This window comes from Notechis scutatus, chromosome 2 (assembly GCF_049901735.1).
Source record: "Notechis scutatus isolate UNSWTSFEM ecotype Mainland chromosome 2, rNotScu1.2, whole genome shotgun sequence".
NCBI classification, from domain to species: Eukaryota; Metazoa; Chordata; class Lepidosauria; order Squamata; family Elapidae; genus Notechis; species Notechis scutatus.
In genome coordinates this window covers 120,862,040-120,885,961 of record NC_142010.1, presented here as the reverse complement: position 1 = coordinate 120,885,961, position 23,922 = coordinate 120,862,040, and the positions used below count along the sequence as shown (strand labels likewise).

The window sequence follows — 23,922 nt, the reverse complement described above, 5'->3', positions numbered from 1 at the left end:
TTTATTTAACTAGTTCTTCTCAGTCCTAGCCCACTTGGTCAATGATGAAAGTTCTATTTAAATTATTTGGTTAAAAATTTATAGAAAGGATAAGGGTATAGGGATTGTTATTTTTCCACAACAAAGATGCAGGATCAGAAAAATGTACCACTGCACTTTAAATCTTACGCCATTCAGGTGTTTTTAACTAGCCAACTTTATATGAGAATGTTGAATCATCTGGTTACTGTCTCCTTTCAATCCCCAAGCGCACACAAAAAATTCACATTTAAAATGATCGTTTTCCTCACTATAGTTTAATTTCCTTGCATTTGAAAACAAACATTTGTTGTTGTTTTTTTAAAAATTCCTCCATCAGATGCATGGAACAAATACCATGTACATACACAAGAAAGTCACAACCAAGGAATAGTTCTCCGAAAGGACTGGGCCAATCTAATACATAGCACATATATATTTATATATATATAAATCTAAAAAAAATAAGAAAGCAATTTAGTGTTTAACGCCCAGCAAAAATGTAAAGGCCAATGAAGAAAAATACCCCCACCCACCAGCCCTTAAATAAAATCCATCTTTGAGACAGGAATGTTAGGAGCACCTCCTAAAGATGCCTGGAGAAGGTAGTTAACTAAAAACAGTTTCAAAGGGAAGGAACTCAGCATTGCCCTTCTCCATTGTTCCTGGAATGACGAATGCTAAGCGTTTTGTGCTTCAGTCAGTTCTGCTGATACATTCTAAAGAAAATAAAAACTAAGAAAGAATGAAGCCCTATCTGGTTAAGTTACTTCGGGGACTTACATTTACATCTGAAGACATGCAAGTAAGTAGCATTCACCCAACTCTGTCTCTCTCCTGTCCCCGTATCCCATGGTTTGATCTAATGAAATAGATGGTCATTAGGACATCCCATCTGCTTACCCAAAGGAAATTCCACAAGAGGAAAGTAAGTAAATAAGTAATGGGTAGCCAGGCTGACCAACCTTGTTGGATATTCTCCTCAGCAGCTTTATGCATCTCCGAGAGTGCTTTCCTAAGAAAGAGCCATATAGTCACTCTAAATGGTGACAAAATTTTAGAAATGGGGAAGTCCGTTTCAAGCTAGGTTATCATTTTTATTCTTTCCATCTCTGGTTCCCTCAAGAACTAAGAGAAGGTCCTGCTGTAGACGGTAGACATAAGAGGTGTAGTTCTTCTCAATCTCTTTTCCAAAGTGTTCTGCCATATGATTTTTAAAAAAAGAAATATGAGATTTCCAAATGTGATAAATACTTCCAGAGGTCTGCCCACAAGGAGAAAATTATTAGCATCCAAATATGCAGATCTGAAAGATCTGGTTATTTCAAACTCCTATTTTTTTCCCCCTTTCTGCAAGCATGTAACAACCTGCATACTACTGTAAGGTCCAGAAAGGAATTCTCCTTGGATATACAAAAGGAAAAAAAATCTTACAAGCACTAGTATAAAGGTAAAGGAAAACAAAATATATATTTATGTATTAATAGAAAAACTAGTGCTTTTGAGCTTTGTCCTAATATTCAGCTCTGTATTGCTTTAAACAGGCAAATAGGTAAATTAACCAAGAGCTACCCTTTTCAAAAAAAAAGTTTGAATATGTCAGATTTGTGCCTGGAAACATTTCCTCCCAAATATCTTCAAGCAACCTACTTTAGGTATCCCTATGAACATAGGAATAAATTATTTTAAATATACAACACCATTTATGCGTAATTTCCAGCTTGACCCTTGCAATAACCCCAAATGGGGAAGAAGGAAAAAAAACTTTCCAGCAGCCTGGGTTTAAGAAAATAATTATGATGAAATCTACAGCCTAAGAAGGCTGGTGAAGACATTTAACACTTTTTCCCCCCTCTCTTCGTATCGTGCTGTTTATTCCAGATTCAATTGCATTTTCTCCTTCAATTCAAAGGGAGTATACAGCTTTTTTATACTCTTATCTCATCATCTTCCTCATCCATGAAAGAGAACTCTTTCTCTGGCTGTTTCACAAGGTTGTGCCTCCCACTGCTTGGAAGGCTGTGGCTGGGTCCTTTAGAAGCTAAGCTTCGCTGTTCTTCCCCCACGGACACGCAGCTGGAGACCGAACTGCTGTCTATTGTTGTATGACTGGTGACGCTGCGAGCCGATCCGGGGCTGTAAGTGACTACTCGGTGGCCGTCGTTTTGAATCACAGAATCCAGGACAAGTTTGCTTTCGTGGCTATACCACCGGGCTGCTGACGTCTCTGTGGAGCCAACTTCTCTTTGGGGATCCCCTGCTCCATGATAACCAGAGTCCTCTTGTTCCCACAAATCCTTATCCATAATGCTCAAGACGTCCCCTAACATGGAAGGCCCCAGGTCAATATGGAAAGAAAGGATGGACTCGGCGTGCTTCATGCCATAGCTGTCCTTGGGGATGACTAAAGGCAAATCAGTCACATTCCCAAAATCACGCTCTTCCAAGTCAGGACTGTGGGGCTTGGGGTCGAGGAATTCAGCAATGCCATTCGTGTGTTTCTCTTCGAGGATGTTCTCCTCGGGGGCTTTCTTCACAGGGCTGGAGGAGAGGCTCTTGGGTAGCTGCTTCCTGCCACTCTTGTCTGCTTCCTTCTCCGTGAGTTGGGGTAGGGATACTGCATTCTTCACAAAAATCGCTGAATCCCTCAGAGAGCCCAGCATGTCCCGCCGGTCACGTGTCACAGAATGAGACCGCTTGCTGCTGCGGAACCTCCGTGAGAGCAGGCCAGGCTTAGAGAAGGAGGCGGTCTCCTCCGTAGCTTCCTCTTCTCCCTCCCCACCCTTGCTAGTGAGGAAAGAGGTATCTCCAAAGGCATCCCCAGCCCGGCCCACATGCATGGTGTGACGGAAATCGCCAAGAGGAGCGCTGATCATCTCAGTTGTCAGATCAGCCCGAGACCGGCGTTTAGGATTTGCAGAGTTTGTCCCCAGCTGCTTCAATATAGGCATTTTTGTGAGAAGTGTGAACTTGGATTACACGTAGATCAAAGAATATTTCTGTAGTCCCTCAGGAAGTCCTCAAACTTCTTTTGGCCTTCTATCAGTCCAAGCCTAAAACTTTAAAAAGAGAGAAATGTTACAATGCAGCTGAAAAAAGGAAATGCCAACTTCATTTTTGTAACTGTATGAGAAGCAATTTCTTGCTTCTATTCAAAAATATTTGGCTGTTACGGAGATCAACTTTAGCCATAAATAGTTACGTTCCAAGTATTGCTATTTTTCTTAGAGATCTTGCTTCTGCTTTGCTCTGTGGATAAACCGGTTTACAGATATTTTAATAGGCCTGACCTTACAAAAGATGGTACCAAAAGATGGTATCGGTTAGGTAGCATTGGATAATGCCAATGTCATCATTTATGGTGAGTAATATTTCTGCCACATACCATGCCTAGTGCTGTTCATAGCCTTTTGTTATGTAAATTCTCTTAGGATGGCTTAAGACTGCATGGAAAGCTTTGATTTGTTCTACATACTAACTTCTTTAAACTGCTTCAATATTTAAAATTTTGTAATTTTTTTTTTAAAAAGATGTACTCTTCCCATTCAATCAGTCAGTCAGTCTGTCTTTAAAAGGATCGGTTTTCCACTAGAACAACAATGTCCAGAACAGAAATGTTGCTGGCAGCAAATATAGACTTGCATCAAAGAAAAAGCATACATAGTTGGTGGAGAAATTATCCTAGCCCTCAGTCCAATTCCATCGGTTAGTAGTAAGCTATTAGTAGTGGATCAAACCTTCACTCCACTTGTACCAAGTTATCTCCAGTTCCGCTGAAGCAGTTCATGCAGGGTATCAATTATGGGCAGTCCCACTGACAAAAAACATCCCTATATTTTTCAAAAATTGGTAGCAACCATAAACAGATAATGATCCGACGCAGCTTAGCATTTGGATATTAAATTAATTTGACAAGAGAACCATGACTTAAAGATAAGTGCGCAAATAAAAAAAAAAAAGGTCAATCCATAAACTAAGTGGATTCATGAACAATATTATGCCATTCTTCTAGCTTCTTCATTTCAGAAGGCAGGGAAAATGAAGTACAACAAGTAATTATACAAAGAATGCTCCATAATAAGTCACATAAGCAGTGTCTGAAACCAATATCCAGCAATAAAATTAACCAAAGATTATCGTCCATTGTGCTTATTAATAGCAATGTTACCAGATTGTTCAGAACTACGTTCCACAGGCCCTTCTTCCCAGATTAAATATTGCCATCTGGTGGGACCTAGGAAGATGCCTTTTCTGTAGTGGCCCTAGCCAAGATCTGGGTAGCATCTCTACATACTTGGTCTTGTTAGGCCTTACAGACCTGGCTCTTCCTCCAGCATGGGAGAGAGTGAAATGGGAGCCTGTGGATGGCTTGTTGGGCGCATCCCAGGAGGATGGATTAGGTACCTTTAAAAAAAATTTTTTTTAAATTGTTTTGTAGTTTTACTGTTGTTGCTAGCCACCCAGAGCTGTGCTTTAAGAATGAACGGCCATCGGGGACTTCCGGTTTGTCGGCTTCGCGAGCGGCAGGGATTTGCGAAGCTGCGCGATCCTGCCGCGCTAGCTGTTTTGGGGCTCCGATCCGGACGGAGTGCGGAGCTGGCTGCCTGCAGGGGCAGCTGAAGGTAGGGGATCCGGAGAGGGGTTTGGGGGTGTTGCAGACCCCCTCCCGGCCCGGCAGAACCCCTTTTCCCAGGGCGGTGCAGCGGCGGTCCGTAATGGCCGCCACAAAGAAGCTGGCAGCCGGGTAAGAATGCGCAGGAGGAAGTGGAGAAAGTGCTTGAGAGGAGAAAGTTTTTCTTGGTTCCTAGGACTCTAAGACATATTTAACAAAATTCCTGAAAAGTATGACTTTCTGAATGATACCTTCTAGAAGAGGAAAAAAGTGGCAGTTTGATGGTGCTGAAAGGATAGCTTACCCTCTTTTCTACGGAATAAAAGTGAATATTAAGAAACCTATTTTTTTTAGGTGAAAACTGGCTCTAAGCGATGAGTGGGAAAAGAGAGGACTAAAAAAATATTTGTATGCTAAGACTTTGTTGGAGGAGATGCCTTAAGGATTGAAAGACTAAAATATATTGCAATAAGATTTTAAGAAATAGATTTGGACTTTCTTTTTTTCTGATTGATACTACCCTAGGAGGAGAGAGTGGGAACCCTGTCTTGGTTTGGACTGATTGATAACTTTGGGATTGTTTTATTTTTCCTTTGGAATATTTTGGTTGTTGTAAGAGAAAAGAAAAGAAAAGATTTATAATGGCTCCTTCTATTGAGGAACTGAGAAGGGACTATGAGCAAGCAAAAAAATAGTAAAGCTGGTTTGAAAGAAGCCTGCCTTTTTTTTGGAAATGGCGCTCATTAACTATCAACAAACATTGCAACAGATGAAGACAGCAGAAGAAGAAGAAGGAGAGGAAGCCATCTTTAATAAATCTCAGAACTCGACCAAGAGGGGAAGGAAGAGGAAAGGAAGAGAAATAAAGGACTTAAGATTTAAAAAAACATTTAAGAAAGGGAAAAATAAGGTGCAAAATCAATATAATGATGGTAAACAAAGGGAAGAGGAAAAGCGACAGAGAAGGGAAGCCAGTAAGGCAGAGGCTAGAAGAGGGGGTAGAAAGGTTTGTTGGGAGAAGAAAGGAAAAGGTGGAGAAAAGCTACAAAAGTTTTGAAATTAAATGGGAAAAAGGAATCTTTTTAGGGATAAAGGATAAGTATAATTTTTGCAAAGAGATTTTGCAAGGTACATAAGATGATATGGTAGTATTGTATTAGAAATAGAAAACTTAAATGGCTTAAGAGTTGATAAGAGATTAAAATGTTGAAATGTTTATAATGATTGGTTTTAAAATTTAATAATATGAGGGGAGATTTAGAATATTGAGCTTTAATTAAAGAGTTTAATAAGATTATGGTATTGATGTTATTATAAAATTTTATTATAGTATTTGTTTTTAATATTTAGATTTATTGTTTAACTATGTATTTAATTATTCTGGATGTATTATTCAGTTAGAATGTACCAAGCAAAATCGGATTGGGTATTGGGTATTATTTTAAAGATTAATTTGATTAATTTAGTGGGGAGATAGAAAGGCATCATACTCTGATTAGTGATTTCAGGAGAAATTTCTTTTTTTCTATAAGGAATGAGACAAGGTATAATAAAGAATGGACAAAAGATACAAATATAATGACTCAAATTAAGATGATTAATTAAGATAGAATTAAAAAGAGTGAAATAGGGGAGAAGTTAATATAGAAGACTTAGAATGGTAAATAAAATAAGTAATGATATGTAATATGAGCATGGATACAGTTGAAGTCCATGAAGAAAGAGATACCTGGGTCCAAGTTACTTTCCAAAAAGATTTTTTTATGTTTTGTGTGTTGTGTATATATGTCTTTTTTTGGGGGAGAATTAATGAAACCTTGCAGAAATATAGAATGAGAATAATGGTAACTAAGTCAGAAAGAAATAGATGAAATAATAATAATAAAATGGAATAAGAGTAAAAAGAAATAAAGAGAAATGGATAAGAGGTTTTTGTATGTTTATATGGAAATGGTTTAAAACAGAATTATAGTTCATCTGACTTGTTAAATTTATAATGGAAAAAGGTTTAAATATGTAATGGATAATAATGACTTGTGTGTTTTGAAAATTAATAAAACTTGTTTAAAAAAAAAAAAGAATGAACGGCCATCCAGATAATTCTTGTTTACTCTATGTTCAACAACCAGTTGAAAATACAATGGAACTAAAAATTTATGGCCAGTCCTCAAACCTGCAGCCCTCATAGCAGCCTATAGTCACATGATCACCACTTGCAACTTTCACAGCCAGCTTCTGACAAGCAAAGTCAATGAAGAAGCTGGCAGGAAGTAGCAAGGTCACATGACATCAGGCTTAACAAACATAGGTGATCTGATTCACAACCACAAGTGGAGCTGGCATTGTAAGCTGGGTTGTCTTATCAGTCATGTGGTGTTTTACTTTACGATCACATTATCTAGCGACAGAATTGCCAGTCCCAATTGCATCTGATACGTAAAGATACCTGTACAGTAATCTTTTAAATAAATAAAACCCACTCTGGTGTACTTAAGACTTAAGTGAGATAAAAGTTTCTATCTGTGCCAATCCAAATCACTTTTTTTTCAATCCTGAAAGAATGCCTGAAACAGGTTAGCCAAATTGTGTCAGGATACAAGTAAGATCGCTCATGTTACTCACTTCTAATCTCTCGGTTAGAAGTAAATCCTGATTAAACCTTGTTTTGATCAGGTATGCTACTCTGAATGTAACACACACAATAGGTGAACATCCCACATCTGAGGCAGATATACTTCCATTCCCTCCCAAGTGAAATCGTGCCTGCTTGTGGTTGTCATTTTGTCAAGCTGGCCATGTGTGTGTACTACCTGAGCATGCCCCACCTTACTATTTTAGGAGCAGCACTGAAGAGCATGCAATGGCACTTTGGAACCTGTTAATTACTCTGAACTGTTCAGAGGTTTCTGTCTCCTTAACAAAGCTTGAGAGCAAAAAGATTGACCAATGAAAACCATTTGTTCAGTCACATTGTAGTGGTCCCTGTAATTTGCCAGCTTTAGAATCCGAATGCATTGCTTTTATGATCTGAGACTAAGTAAAAGGTATGCCAGTGGGGAAAAGTGGAACTCAAAACAAGTTTTCATTTCCATTAAAAATCACAAAACCATTTAAAATTTGTATTGCCTTAGGGTAAGAGCTAGTTTGGTGCAGGGATGAAGGCATTAGGCTAGAAACTAGGAGACCATGAGTTCTAGTCCTGCTTTGGATATAAAGCCAGCTGGGTGACTTTGGGCCAGTTACTATTTCTTGGACTCAGGAAAGAGGCAGCCTGAAGACTCTTGCTGAGAAAACTGTAGAGAATCGGACATGAACTGAAGAAAATTAAAGGGGGAAGGTTAAAAGTAAAGTGTCTTGAGTAGAACTCAACATCTTACGGCATGTAGTCATCTTAACAATAGTAAGACATGTAGTTAGTTCCATCATTGCATTCGTTCAGGTTTTTTTGTTTTTATTTACCAGTCCAGCCTTCCCTCCAAATACTAGCTAGATCTAACCAATGGTATTTACCCGTAATTTTTCCAAGATCAACCAAGTCTGTCTAGGAATTGCCACCTGCTGTAACCAGAGAAATTCAAGACAGAATAGGCATGAAAGTAAATTTACAAAGGTTGGAATTCAGTTTTAAAGGTTTTCTTCTCAGCTGAGAAGAGCAAGTCCTGTTAAGAAGTTGCAGACTAGGATGGACACCCTTTGCAGCATGAGCTGTCATAGGCGATGTGTACTTTCCCCAGGGCAAATGGGACTGTATGCAACTGTTCACAAGACATCTTACCGGCAGGATGTATTTCGTGCTGTTGCTTCACTTAAAATCTAAGCTTCTACCTGTTATTGAAGGAAGGCTGGGCTTATTCAATAAAAGTCTAATACTTGGCACGGCCTCAGAAATTAGGCCTGGCAATGGGACAGGTTTCCCCAGTCATTGGGGAACAGAGCTTGAGAAAAAACTGTCCTTTTGTGCCAGTCAGAATCAATCATGCAAAGCAAGCAACATTTAGACATGGAACATCCTAGTGTTGTTTGCTTAGTGTTTGGAGGTTCCAGAATTTAACTTTACTGACGCAAATCCCTGACAATGTCCTCACGTCAGAATATATATAGCTGAGGTCATAGTACTCTTCATTAAGACCATACACTGAAAAGGATTCAAGTTCCCGGTCACGGAATTTACTAAGCTAAGGAACCATTTTTTTTTTTTTTTTGCTTTAGTCGTACCCCCAATCTTGCTATGAAAAATGCCTTCTAATATTTAGGAGAGAGTTTTCAACTTGTTCTTGTTCCCATCATGTTTCTAAAGTAGTTTGATTAGCCTCTGATCTATCGACCATGCTTGATCACACATCATTGGGCAGCATTAGATGAACCATGGGGTGGGGGGTGGGGGAATGCTCCTTTGCTTGACCTAGCTGAACAATTTCCACTATTCATGCTTCAACAATGGCATTTTTGTTCTGGTTAACATAGCAGTGAAAACACCAGGCATGCTGGGATGCTGCAAGGAAAAATATATTGAAAACCAATGAGAGTTTTACAATTTTAGCCCCTTTTGTTATGTTCTATGCCATCTTACTCATCGGAGGAGAAGCTATGCTGTGAAGTTATAAGGAATTCTGGCCTCCGAGGAATTGTAATCCTAGTCCGTATCTATTATGTGGCTTTCTTAAAGAAGCAGGTTTGGTGCAAGTTAACTAGCTTTGGTTTATCTGGGTCAGTGGTGCTTTTGCATACATTCCCTGGCTTTCTGTAATAGAAATTCTGACTTTGCCCAAAAATACAGCTTGGAACCCTGCTACTCCGTATGAAATTTGGACCAAGCAGTCACCAGGCAGGAAGAATCAAAAAGAACACCACCACCTTTTCTTCTTCCCCAGCAGCTCCGGTCCTATTTTGGAAGAAAGATTGACTGTCATCAGTATAGTCCTCAACTTATGACCATTCTTTCAGTGACTGTTCGTAGTTACAGTGGTGCTGAAGCGACTTATGACCCGTCCCCAAAGCTATGGCCGTTGCAGTGTCTCCCCCAGTCACATAATCAAAATTTGTGCTGACAGCCTACCTGTACTTACAACCGCAGGGACACTTCAACTCCCCACCCACCTATCTATGCCCCCTTCACCATCTGCATTCGTAACCCCTGCCCTCCCCCAGCTGATCTCTGCCATCTTCTTGCTCCTGCTGTTGGCCAAGCATGCCTGGCCTGGCCTGGCCCTTCTGGGAGGCAGCTGCTGGCCGCATGAGGCTTTCTTCCCAAGGTTTCCCAATAGGAACAGGGCAGATGGCCTCGTACGCTAGCAGCTGTCTTGCAAAGGGGCCTTGTCAACAGTAGCAGCAAGAAGACAGAGGTCAGTTGGGGTGGCAGAGCACAGGAGCCTCAGAGTGCAGGGGGGTGAGGCTACTGTGGCTGGGACCGGGATGGGCTGGCTGAGGTTTTCTGGGACAGATGGGACCATGCAGATGGGGCTGTTTCCAGAGCAGTTGTGGCATCTTGCAGCCCTAGCAGTGTGACAAGTAGCCCAGAGCTACGTAGTTCTGAGGCTACTTGCTGCCCCACAAATCAGGGTGCAGGACAGCCAAAAGGGCAGAGATGAGAGAGAGAGGTGGATAGGGTAAGCTGAAGCAGAGGCACTTCTTTACCTTACCTGAGCTGGGAAGGACCAAGCCAGAATGCCCTAGTTTTGGGTGCGTCTTTCCTTAACTACCCACAATTTTTGCATCAATGGGGAGTGCCGACACTAAGCAATGTGGTCATATGTTGGGTTTTATGACCACATTGCTCACTGATGGAAATTCTGGTCCCAATTGTGGTCGCAAGACGAGGGCTATCTGTATTTGCTTCTTTCTATTATCTATCCTGATCCTCATTAATGAGAGACAACGCCAGCCAACCGGCTCTCATCATAAAAGCTGGCAAGCCATCGTTATTACTGCCATTTGGTTTTCACTGCAGATCTTTCTGCTGGCCAGCTAAAAACATGATGTAATCGAGATTCTCCAATGCAGAAAATAGTGGGTGGAGTCTCTTATATGCAAGGTTGAAAGACATTTCTCAGAATTGATTGCTTTCTTAGACATGAACTCAGAAGAAGCCAAATGGAGCCTTTTAATAGTCTGCAGTAGCTTCGCTCTTCCCCATTAAAAGTCAATAAAGGCAAAGAATATGCATACATATCAGGTTGGGATGGATCCAGCGCATTCACATCCACCAATATAATCTGCCCTTTAAGAGTGAGCTGGCACAGGAGAAAGATAGCAATGGAAAGGACAGACTGTCTAGGCCTTCTGCTGAGGCGCATTTCCCGATTCAACCTCAGGTGATTCTTCAAAACAGAATCCCCCAGCGACATAAATCTAAATCACATATGCATCAGTCCACAAGTTGCCAAAGTGTATACTGTATTAGCCTTCCCCAACCCAGCCCTTGCCAAATGTCTTGGACTACGGATCTCCAAATCCTCAGGTGGGCACTGACGAGTCTGGGAGTTGTAGTACAGAACACCTGGAAAGGGCAGGTTGAAGAAAGCTAGACTATAAAGAGAAGGAGAATGCTCAGGGTTGTTATCTAAATTAAGAATACTGTATTGTTTCAAGGCGATGAGCCCATGTCTTTCCAATCAGGGTTTTATCACTAAATCAATACGTAGATTTTTTTATTGGTATAATCGAGACCAAAAATCCTTTCCAATTCATATTTAAGATGTCATAATAGTGTGTTTTACCAGCTTTGGTGCTCCACTGAACAAGTGATGATACTATTTTTTAGGTGGCTGTAACTGATTAGTAAATGGTTTAAAACATTCTGCTATTCTTAATAGTAAGGCAATTTATGTATAATAACTTTTTGGAACCCAGGTGACTTGTAGAGTATGATGGGGGGGAAACAAGCAGGATATATACATGCATAATACTTGCATAATGCTTTTGATGACTGATAGAATGATCACAATAGTTTTAAGTTATTATAATGGAAAGTAGGAGAGCCTGTTTGGTATAGTGTTTGAGGCACCAGGCTACAAACTGGGAGATCGTGAGTTCTAGTCTCACCTTAAGCACAAAGCCAGTTCAGTATCCTCAGGCCAGTCACCCTCTCTCAGCCTTAGGAAGCAAGCAATTTTTAAGCCATCTCTGAAATCCTGCCAGGGAAACTGCAGGGACCTACCCAAAAGACAAGACACTCAAAGGCACACAAAAGAAAGCAAATGAGGTTTTATCTTATTTAACAAGAGTTTACAAAACTTTTCCATCTCTTTATGTTCGATTTTTTAAAGTGCCCCTGAAAGATCCATTTCCAGAATGCCTGAGACCTGATTTTCTTCTTTGGCACTCAGGGCTTCCTTTTTTTTCCCCTATTGGTTTTTAGGGCAAGCCTTTCCAATCCCTACCTGTTTTTGAAACATTTGAACTGCCATGAAGATATGGCTCAAACTGGATCAACCACACAGAGGATCAAATTAGTTACTCAAAGCAAAAATTATGCTAGCTAGCCCTGTAATCTCTCTTTCCCTCAAAAAGGGAAAATAAGCTTTGATTGCATTTGAATATTCACCCAGCACACATGGCTTGATGGAGGAAAGGAGTACGATAGAGTGTATAAGTGCTGTGGTCTGACAGCCTTAAGAAAGGCAATGCTGGAATTGTGATTCCTTAGGTATCAGTTTTTACAGTACATAATGAAGAGCCACCATTAGGACAGGAATGTAGAACCTGTCCCTCGCTTCAGGGTAATATCCTAATCAGTGGTGGGATTCAAATTTACTTACTACCGGTTCTGTGGGCATGGCTTGGTGGGCATGGCAGGGGAAGGATATCTCCAGTCAGAGATGGTATTTGCCAATTCTCTGAACTACTCAAAATTTCAGCTACCAGTTCTCCAGAACTGGTCAGAACCTGCTGAATACCATCTCTGATCCTAATACAAGGTAACATCCTCAACTTACGGCCACAATTATGTTGACCCCAACATTTATGTTGCTAAGTGAGACACTTTCTAAGTGAATTTTGCCCCTTTCTTGCCACAGTTGCTAATTGAATCACTGCAGTCGTTAAGTTAGTATCATGGTTGTTAGTGGATCCAGCCTCCCCATTGACTTTGCTTGTCAGAAGGTCGCAAAAAGTGAACAGATGACCCCGGGATACTGCAAATATCTGAATTTTGATCACATGATTGTGGGGATTGGTACAATGGTCATAAGTAACTTTTGTAACTTTGAACAGTCGTTAAATGAACCGTTGTAAGTCAAGGACTACCTATAGAGCTGATCTGCAACATGAAGATCGCTGCAGATCGTTTGAAATATGCCGTTTTATTTTACAGAAGCTTGGATTGAAAAAAATATTGTCCACGTATGAGTGAAAACAGCTTAAAATATGGAGCTTTTATGCTACTGTATAAAAATTAACTTGGGAACTGAAGTACACCACCACAGTTACCAGAGGCCCTTTGAGCTCAATATCCTGTTTCCCACAGTGGCAACCAGATGCCCCTGGGAAGCTCACAAGGATGTGATCATGGGAACCCACTCTCCAACTGATTTCCTCTGGCCATTGGCTTTGGGAGGCAGCTGCTCTCTCTCCTCTCTCTCTCTCTCTCCCCTCCCCCTCAATGCAATCCAAACGTGGCCCAGGCAGCTATGGAGTTGTTCAGTTCTTTTTCAGTTAGTGACCTTCACTGTATCTTTGACAGTATTTCCACAACATAAAGATGCAACATACGACATCTTTCCTTTTGTTTGTCCTAAATCACTTACCCACCAACTTCATGCGTGACCTGGGGTTATAGGATAATGAAAAATAAAGCAACTTTCTGTCCAGTTTCTCTACAACTTGCATTTATTTATAGCTAGCAGAAACCTCAAGCACTATTACTTCCCTCTCCTCAAAACCCTGTTTCCCTTGACTATTTTTTTAAATTTCCTCCTCCCTCATTATACACAATGCCTTTTTGAGGTATGATGACTAGAATCCTATGATAAACATGTTGTGACTTGGAGGAGAGCTGGGCAGAAAACGAAGCTTAGAAAATCTATATACTGCAGGATCCAACTTGGGTCGGTCACTGGGACCAGAGATGTTGTCTTTTGAACTTTCTGACTCATGGTTGAGCTCACCTTCAGGGAACTTCTCCCAGCTCTCAAAAGTTTCCTGAAGATGGGCTCCAGCATGAATCCGAAAGCTCGGAAGACAATATCTCTGGTCCCAGTGACTTACCCAAACTGGATCCTGTAATACGATCCTGGAACACACATATTTGCCTTCATTTGCCATCTGTATACTACTTAACCTGTTATGGCAGGCACTTTTAACTGAGCAAAATGAGGCATCATAGGGCTAAACTTTTTTTAACTAAGATATTTCAAATGGGCTCTCATCAAACTCCTGAAGTTTGACTGTGCTGTCCAGTTCAACATGCCACTTTCAAGGCAGATACATCTCTGAATTATCTCCCTGAATTTTTCAACTACATTAGAAACTCTGCCTTTGTTGAAGGCATTGAGGAATCTGGCAAGGAAATACCTCTGCAACTATGAACCAATGGGTCACGTGTTGACTAGAATTATCCTAAACATGGGAAGAAGCTTCCTTGAATGCCAAGCTATTTGAAATAATTTCAATAGATCAATTAGATCATGCACACGGGTATGATTTGATTTGTTCAAATGGCTAGAGGGGACTCAAGTATGAAATGTGCCCAAACAATCCAAAAGGATTAGCAAAAATTGCTTCCAGAGGAATTACCTTACAGAAAACATAAGACGATCCTTATATTGTTCAGTGGACACTCAAATGTGAATTTTGTCTCCCTTTCATCAGTAATCGTATCACAACATTCTATTGGAACCTCTCACTTTTTCAATTACACTGAAACTGCAATTTCTTTATTCATCTTCAGTCTTAATATACTAAATTATTCTCGTGTACTATCAAACCATTTTTGGAGGAGCCATGTTTAGACGCTGAATTGCTCATTGCAAACAAAGGTCCCACTTGTAGCCAAAATAAACATCTGAGCCATGGCAATGAACAAGCTATCAGGGAATCCTGGCAACAGTCACATTTGGCCACAAAACATTCCTATATTATAGACTCATGTTGAGGATCTGAGGCTGGGAGGTACAAGCACACTCACCTTGCATACAAAATATGGCTCTATTTTTAGCAGTCTCATTTAAAATTAACTGTGGAACTAGCACTGGAATAAAACCTCATCACCTTCATTATGCTATACATTATACATTATACTCCCAATCATGACCAACAAATTCATATTCAGCACCCTAAGACGTGTCTTTGCAGGAAACCACATTCTCTACAGAATAAAGAGATTCTGCAAGAGAAGAGCAGCCCTCTATGTTTCTTCATATAAATGAAGGGCATTTTTTTTTTCTTAAGAGAAGCCCAGGTACTGGATATTCCCTCCCTTTAAACTTTCTCAGAATAAAGAGAATTCTTAGTTAGGATGACTACACCCAGTATTAGTTCTTCTGTTTCCTCACACCAAGAGGGGAGCACAAAACTACACCTGCACCCACAATGAGCTTCATGTCATCAGGAAGCCACTAAGCTCTATGTCTCAGTTGAGGGCTCACCACCATTCCTGGATCTTCCTGACAGCTGTTTCCTACTGACCTGCAAGGAGGGGTGTTAACCTGTACGCAGCTTCTCCTCTTGACTTCTGGGAAATGATGCAGACTGGGTCACACACACACACACAGAGAGGCAAGCAAGGAAACGGCAATGGGACTATTAATCTCATCCCCTCCCATAGTGCTCTCCCTAGGAAGCAGAAGCCTGTGAGTTCTAGTCCTGTTTTAGGCATGAAAGCCAGATGGCTGATCTTGGACAAGTCACTCCTTTTCAGCCCAACTCATTTCACAAGGTGCTTGCTGTAGGGAAAATAGGAGGAAGAACTATTAGCTATGCTCACTGCTTTGAGTTATTTATACAAAATATAAATAAATCTATCAATAAAAGTAGATTTTCAACACTAGGTACATGTGTCTCATGCTATTCACGAGAAAGTATATCTATCTAATCTTTGCTGTTTAAGTAAAAAACCTTAGGGATGGGTTTATCTCCTCTTAGGCCAGACTTTTTTCCATCAGAAATTAACTTTGCTACACGTTTGCTGTAATTCAGCAACTAAATGCATGACTAGCACTGGAATTGGGCCCAGAAGGGCCTGGGAGGAACACGTTGGATCACAAGGCAGCACTTGGTGGGATGAAAAGGTTATTAGAGCTGAGCTTTGATCAGTTAGCAGAACATAGATTAAACCTTATTTGGTCACAACCCTTCAAACAGTCCTCTAAAAACAGCAGACGGAGGGGATAATGATGTCTTTTCTCTTGTCTCTTTTAACATATGCTGCTAATTCCAGAACATTCTTATAATAGGCCTCCCTTTTCTTTTTGGTACCCATAATTTAAGTAGGAGTAGCTTTTAGCTAGTGGCAGGATTGTTAATATCTAGCTTGGTTCTAAGTGAGCCAATGAATCTTTTTCTATTATTAGAGATTTTACTACTGTACTTTCTTCTCTTTTCAAAGTCCAATATTTCTTTAATGTGTAGGTTAAGGCTGGATCATGAAACCTACCCTTTGATTAGAATTCTTGCTGGACTAGTTGAGAAAAATACCTGGACTAGTTACACCCATCTTCCAACACTAAATTTAAACAAGGAATCCTTTTCAGGAAACAGAAAAAACCAGAGGACCAGAACAGGTGTGAAATACCCTCTTCATGAGGAGCTGAAATGAAGATGGCAGCAAGAGCTATTATCAAGTACTACTACTAGAGGCTAGAATTTCAAAGAGACAAGCTCTGCAAACAAAACACTTGAGTTCCCTGATAGATTAGTGGGAGACCTAAGCGGGAAAAGCCGCCAAGCAGTAAAAGTTAAAACTATCCCTTTCTCTGCAGCAAAACTAGCCATCTCTTGTCACAGTTCAGCAGAACCGTGATCCAATTCATTGGTTACAGATGTTTTAATTATATTGAAACAGTTTTAATTAAGTTCTACCTCTATTGACATGAGGAAGACTAGTTCCACTTTGAAGGTTCCTGAAAAAAGTGATTTTCCTTTATTGAGGATAAATAGAGTTAAAATTCAATTAAACCTCGCCACAATGCGAGACATGGCTGCATTTATTACTGGCTTCTCCATTCAGGCAGCTGAAAATATTATGATTGTTATACACCAAGAGTACAATAAAATACCTTCAGGATCTAAATTTCCATCTAGGAAAGAGGCCTTATAGATGGTATGGAGTTAAAAATTCACCTAACACTGTTCATGTTAACTGGGGCTTATAGAAGCTGTAATCCTAAAATGCCAGTTTTTCCATCTATGCTCTCCCAGCTGTTTTCTTTCTAATCATCTAGTGCAGCAATCTTGTGTTTATTCAAACCAGAACAAAATTTTAGCCTTAAAAAAATTGAAAGATGCACTTCTTTCTCCATCACTATATTTAATTATAAAACCTGAACTGTCTTTAACCCACTAACTAGTACATAAATTCACATTAGCGTGCTTGTAATTAACACTATAATATCCAAGTGCAGAATCCATGAATAATCTTAATCCTGTAAATTTATCAGGACACAAACTCTTAAGTTTTAGCTATCTATGCTAGAATTGAATAGTAGGTAGAATTAATGTATTTGGTGTATCTATTCCATCTAAACAAAAACTTCTATACATTGTGGTGCAGAAAAGGAAAGCTTTTAATGTTATAAATTTTGATTTCAACTTCCTTATAGATATGCCCATGCAGGGTTTTATTTCTTGCAAAGATACAAAAACAGTTTGCACGTCTTTGTTCCACCATGGTTGTATCTGCCCCAGAACAGGACAAAGTGGGTGGCAGCACCTTGATGGCCTTGTGTAATCTCAAGAAAACTCAGATTTGTATGGGAGATCACTGGAAAATCTCTGGGCTATTTGTTTGACTGAGAATTGAAAAAGTGCTCATAATATACCTTCTATTCCAGTGCAAGATCTGGTCCCAGGCATAGAGTCATGAGAACTTCCTTGCACAGAGTTTGGTTCTGCATATTGACATCAAAACTGGCTCAGAGCAGGTTTTGGCAGGAACTAAGGAGCCTCAGTCAAAGCTTCTCAAATCAATAAGATGGCAGCATTTGCTTGGAGCAAGCAGTTAGGGGGATTGTTGACTTTTAATAACAACTCACATGATTCTGATATTACACCAGTAATGAACTACAGAATGTGTTATTCAGCAAACTGCTGCTGTCAGCAGAGCCATTCAAGTGACCAACCCTCCCAGAGCACAAAAAATTACTATAGCAGGACTGGGAGAGCTAGTTCAGTTGAAAACAATCAAGAGGAACCTAGGATTTACTGCCTCTCCTGGAGAGCAATTGCCCATTGTTTATTATGCACATGCAATAAAACAACATCAGTATTTAATTTAGCCCTCTTCACCACGTTTTCCTAGGGTAGCTCCATTGTAGAAAAGGCTGCTTGGCCAGCCAACTCAAGACAAAAGTCAGCCATGAAGACAAGCTTGGCTTTGGTGGAATTGTTCGAAAGGAGTCAAAGCTGAGGGTTTCCAAATCAAATTAGCTTCATTCAGGATTAGATTTATCTTCATACCATGCATAACAGCAAAGCGCTGGCCTGATTAAACACAGCATTTTTTTTAAATCAAAAGAACCACAAGCAGACACACAGAAGGGCTGGGAAAATAGGGCGAGGAGGGAAGATTCCACTGCTTTCAAAAAGATGGGAATATGCCCACTTCCTTTACTCTTACTTTAGAAAGACTTGTACCAGATAGAGGGCAAGTTCATAGGCCCCTGAGCCATAGCTTGCTTAATAATGGTTTAACAAACCATCACTGGCTTCACCCAAGATATTACAACATGCATCATGGTTCATGAAGTGTTGGCTGGATTGTTGGCACTGGAGTTAAAGACATACAAACCACAGTTTAACATGGCATGCTGTATAAACCAGCCAGTAAGAAATCTCCAATTCACAGTTATGCTTATATCCAACTGTGGACATATTTTAACAACAACCTAAAGAGTCACGATACAAAAGGATTGTGTTCTTCCTAGAAACAAGAAGATATTGTGTTTATATGAAACACAAAAGGTTTATGTGTGTGTAAGAGATATTGAGTCCACCTATCATTCTACATAATATGCAAGTTGATTCATCTTGGCATATGGTGTTACATGAATCTAATCACTATAGTGCCTAACTATGGCTATGACTTACCATATGTATGAATTCATATAATTATAATGGTTTAAGCAAACAGCTTTACAAATCACAGATGCATGAAATCAGCATCTGTAAGCTAACACGTTGCTGTTGTGTTGGTTCTATCATTGTTTCTGCTTAATATAACTTTTTTGAGGGCGTGAACAAATCTATTGCTTCTCAGGGCTCTCTGCACAGGGAGAAATTGGGTATCAACATCAATTCAAAGTCCTTATTCACCTAGATAATTTTTGCACAGCTATTTTCAGTAACCTATGCAAAAACCACCACTTAAAACAAAAGCCACACAGGCAGTCTCCAAGATTGCTTTTCACCCTGAGGGATAGCTAAGTTTCTTTTAAACAATTTGTTTGAATTCTTATTACCTACTGGAAGGTGTAGACACAAACATGTTGAGATTTAAACCCATTATCTAAATTGCTTTAAAGGCTTTACTTCTACCCACTTGGTTCACTTTCCAGCATAAATTGCTAGAGGAAAGAAAAAGCTTCACAAGTTGACTTAAGTTGAAAGACCAGTTTCTTCTGTTGGTGAAGAAGACTTTATTCCCAACTACTTCATACACTTATTAGAGCTACAAATTCCAAATGAAGTGGCCAGAATTAGCACAGATGTTCCAGATTTGTAGACCAGGATATCTTGCTTCCTTACTGTAACTTTTGTAATTAAGTCCTAAATATTAACTTCTTAAATAGAAAAACAATAGCATTGGTGTTGGCAAGGAGGAACAAACCTATAATATTTACCTAAAGGAAATACTACTTCTGTTCTCCCAAATAATTTACATAACAAAGGCAAATGAGTTTTTCTTTTCAAACTTCCATTTTTACAAAGGAAACATTCTAAATTTAGGATCATGTTCCTTTTGGGTAAATATGGTACTTTTCAGATGTGGCTCCAAAATCAGTCATGGTTCTTCCTCTGATGCTAAGCAATTTCCTTCATGAAGAGTTCTCAAAATCTGCAAGCTTGTTGCAGTTTTGTAAAAGTTTAACTGGTCTGTTCCTTCCAAGAAACAACTAAGTTTCCAGATATTGAACTGAGGAAGTAATTCAGCCAAAGTTCCAGCAAGCAGCACACATTCCATGGGATAATGCTACTGACCTCTGTGGACTTTACTTCTGGGTAAGCATATATGTACCCAGGTTACATATCAGCAAAACTTTGAGAAAAATGTAATGTTATTTTAAGTTCTTAATTGTTAAGCATTAAAAAAGTTTTACCCATCCCATACTCCCAACTATTTAGAGAACAAGAATATGGAGTTCATTGGAAAAGTGAGACAACAACCCACTTAATATTTAAACCATCCATTAACATTCTCTCTGACCTCAGAAAACTGTACATGTGTAGGTTGTACATGTGTGTGCATGCCTGAAGAAGCCCAGATAAATCATTATACCCAGATATTACTGGCCTAAATATTTGTCAAACCCTGCCAGCACACTGAAAAGAGCATCCCTTTTCCAGCATAGATCACATGTATCAAACTAAGCATGCTGCCTTAGTTTCTAAGAGCTAGGAAAGATCCTCTTGGAACCAGCCTCAAAAACTTTAAGCCCTGGTTAACAAGACAAGTTTATCCTTGTTTCTTGCAGGAATGGATAGAAAAAAGCTGCACAACAGAGCCACTCACAGAGAACTTGGCAAAGCCACTTGAAATTTAAGCAAGGCAGAGGGAAGAAGAGTGAAACCCCAGCCTAGCTCCTTTTGTCCGGAATTCCAATTCAGAGCTCTTTGTGAAGCTGCATTTCAATACCGTGGAAGAGAATTTCAATCCTGTGGGACCAGAGAGGCAGAAATCCTTGTTCACCAGGCACCTTGAAACAATCACAGAGGGCTGCAATCCGAGCTTGTTAAAAAAGAAAAATAAACGAAGGGGGTGGGGAAGGAGTTGCCGTGCAAGTTGCACAAACAACAAGCAAATGAGAAAGAGACATCTCAACCGCTGCTCAAAGAGGAGTTAGTTGATTCAATGGACTTCTTGTTGATTTTATAAGGGGCTGATAACGCTATCCCGTTTCCAACTTTTGGCTGCAATTAATCTTTCACGCCTCTCACTGCCCGTTTCTACTGGAGACAGGGAGGAAAAAAAAAAAAGCTCAGGAAATGTCAGAGTCAGACGAGAGCTTTCCCTTAAGTTCATTCCCCTCAAGGCTATTTTCTTCTTTTTAAACCTGACCTCCTTTTCCAAAGGCACCGGGCTATCATCCGGAAGAAACGATCTCCCTCCCCCCCACTTTGAATCCACACAAGGTAGAAGCCCCCTTTGCGTCCGCCCGTCAGCAAAGCGGGTCTTGCTTTACCCCCAACCCCACGGGGATCCACCCGGTCCCCTTTGGCCATGAAGAGATTGTTTTGTGGGGCTTACGAACGACCCTTCTCTCCAAGTGTATTTCCACCTGGGCAAATGCAGGGAGCGATTTGAAGGGCGTAAACTCTTCCCCCGAGGTTCGCACTTGGGCTCTCGGCGTTCAGCCCTGACACACGCCGCGGGCGCACACCCGGCGGCCCACAATCGAGCCGCCCCATCCAATTCTCATGGGATCTCCGAGAGACACGATTTATTGCTTTTCTGTCTGTCGTCCCCCCCCCCAGTTTCAACACAATAGAACAGCTGCCGTTTCCCGAAACAAAACGAGCCCAACGCTACCTGGAGGGCTCCCACGGTTTGTGTGTGTGTGTGTGTGTGTGCGCGCGCAAAAGCGATCCGAACTCGGCACAAGAGGAACAGCCGCCGCTTTTCCCAGCAGTGCCCGAGTCCAAAACAAAGCGCCGCAAAGGTCCAGCAGCCCTTCCCGTCTGTTCCTCCCCCCCTCCCTCTCTCTCTCGCCACCTCTTTCCCTCCCTCCCTGGGCACTGTGCGGGGAAGGGAAGGGCCATCAAGGGGAAGCTGACAAAACTCTCCCGACGAGAGGGCGAAGCGGCTGCCAGAACCCAGGCCGCCTGCTGCCGACTTGGAAGGAACGGCTTTTGCAATTTGCAAGCCCGGTCTCCCGACCGGAGAGATCTGGTGGAAAGGCGGGCGAGCCTCTCGGCTACGCGGCTTCTCCCCGCGCTCTTTCTCCTCTGCTTCAGCCCAGTCTAGCCCTCCCTCTCCCTCCGGGGAGGGAGGCCAGGTTCAAAGGGGATGGGAGGGTCGGAGCAAATCTTGCAAGAAACAGACCCTTCCCTTCCGCGCCGGGTTCCCGCCAAGGGAGCAGCCGGCGCAGAGGCAGCCCTCGAACGACCCGCTCTTCTCCCTTCCCTCCTTCTCCTTGCTTCTACAGATGAAGGACGAAAAGCCCCAACGTTCCCAGCCGCCGGGGCGACGCTACTCGCCTTCGCCATGCTTCTCCATCACACACCCCCCTTATCGCCCGGGCTCGCTCACTCGCGCTATGCCGCCCGCCAGTCAATCCCGTCCCGTGTCTCTCGGCAGCCGCTGTACCTGCAGAGGAGGACCGAGGCGGCGCTGCTCTGGTCGCCGGCGCAACAGCTGAGGGGCCTCTCGGTTCGCGCAGCTCCATGCCCTGCCAGCCCTCCGGCTTTCAACTGCTCAAACAAATCAAATTGGTCCGGCCTCCCCTCCCCGGCCGCTTTCTCCAACGGTGATGTCATAGCGCCGGCGGTCCAATGGGCGGAGACGACGTCAACAGCCCAGCCGAGGCCTCCTCCATTCAAAAGCGGAATTAGCGCTCCGGCTTTTCCCGGGGTCTCAGAGCCCGAAGGCGGTCTGAGGCAGGTCGGCAGGGTGGGGGGGCCTCCCGCAGCGCCTCCCGCTTCCCCGCTCCCTCCTGGATCTTCCCTGAAAGGAAATAGAGGGGGCGTGTTGGGGTCCCTGTTGCACCAAGCCCCCTTGCAGCGGTGCCGCGTCTGTGCCGTCATAATTTAATGGGCCACGGATTTGAAGAGGAAAAAAAAAAAGGATTTGTACACCGCTCTAAAGACGTAAAAAGGAGTCTATATTCCTTTTGCTATGAGCCCCGTTAGAAATCTATCTGGGGGGAAAAAGTCTTTCCAGCCAAATATTTTAGGCGTTAGGCAATATTTAAATTGATTCTAATTATGAATACATCCTGAGAAAGAATAGCATAGTGATCAGATAGAAAATTAAAAGCTAATATAGGGGAATAAAATATATATGGGAATAAAAATAACTGCTTTCTAAAGCAACTTATTTTTGGCCAGGGAATTGCTGTGGGCGAGGGCATCTTAAAAGGTGGCCAGGGGGTAGTGATGGTGGTAACCTTGTTTTAAGTTGATTACTTTTTATGTTACCAAAAGATCTTTATCTCCAAATTGGATTGATTCCTGCTAACATCCTGGCTGTACAGTTTCTCTGGCAGAAATATGAAAGTGGTTCACTGTGGCTTTTCCCAGGATGTTTTTGACTCCCAGCCTAATTTATTTAGTAAATATGCAAAACTGGCCAATTCTGTCATAATATCAAAACAATTCAAAAACACAATCCCCCAAAATAACATGCAAGGGGTGAGGACTACAACCACAACTTCTAAAATGAGCCTTATAACAGAAGGATCCTGTCCCAGGACTAGCCCAAGGCCTGTAGGATTTAAAAACTTTCTTAAACAAGTTCAGGGTGGGATAAAATGACTTCTTTGTGGAGATGTTCTACTGTTCTCCTATTCCCTGAAGGTTCCCCATCTGAGTAGTAACCAGGTTTCACTCAGCCTTTCAAGATGATTCCAGGCTAGTCAGGTTGCTGTCCCCTAGAGGGGAATTAATGTGATTTCTCCTATGTGTTTTATCATTGACTACAGTTAGTCTTCAACTTATGATCACAATGGAGCACATTTCTGTTGCTAAGCAAGAGTGTTAAAGGAGTGTTATCCCATTTTACAACCTCTCTTGCCACAGTTGGTGAGTGCATCATTGCAAGTTAAATTAGTAACATGGTTGTTAAGTGAATCTGGCTTCATTGATTTTGCTTGTCAGAAAGTCACAAAAGGTGATCACATGACCCCAGGACACTGGAACTATCATATGTCAGTGCCAAGTGTCCGAGTTTTGATCACATGGTCATTGGGTTATATTACAACTTT

General features: G+C 41.4%; 2 protein-coding genes across 5 annotated transcripts in view; both read right to left on the bottom strand.

Moving 5' to 3' along the window:
* The window catches only part of VCF1 (VCP nuclear cofactor family member 1), a 45,627-nt gene extending 23,135 nt beyond the window's left edge, over positions 1–22,492 (bottom strand). The window contains exon 1 of the mRNA XM_087956040.1: positions 22,308–22,492. Coding sequence (XP_087812166.1) covers positions 22,308–22,477 — 170 coding nt within the window. The 5' untranslated portion in view covers positions 22,478–22,492. The remainder of the gene's footprint in view (positions 1–22,307) is intronic.
* Positions 280–22,430, bottom strand: CDC42EP4 (CDC42 effector protein 4). Of its 4 annotated transcripts, none has more exons than XM_026675790.2 (2): positions 22,308–22,430; positions 280–3,077 (listed from the first exon to the last, which is right to left on the bottom strand). In XM_026675790.2, exon 2 carries the CDS (start codon positions 2,967–2,969, stop codon positions 1,947–1,949), a length of 1,023 nt encoding a protein of 340 aa, XP_026531575.1. In that variant the 5' UTR covers positions 2,970–3,077; positions 22,308–22,430; the 3' UTR covers positions 280–1,946. The 4 variants fall into 4 exon arrangements, with proteins under 4 accessions (XP_026531575.1, XP_087812165.1, XP_087812162.1 ...); XM_087956039.1 differs by lacking the exon at positions 22,308–22,430 and adding an exon at positions 22,251–22,270; XM_087956036.1 differs by lacking the exon at positions 22,308–22,430 and adding an exon at positions 21,531–21,687.
* Positions 22,493–23,922: the final 1,430 nt, after the last annotated feature.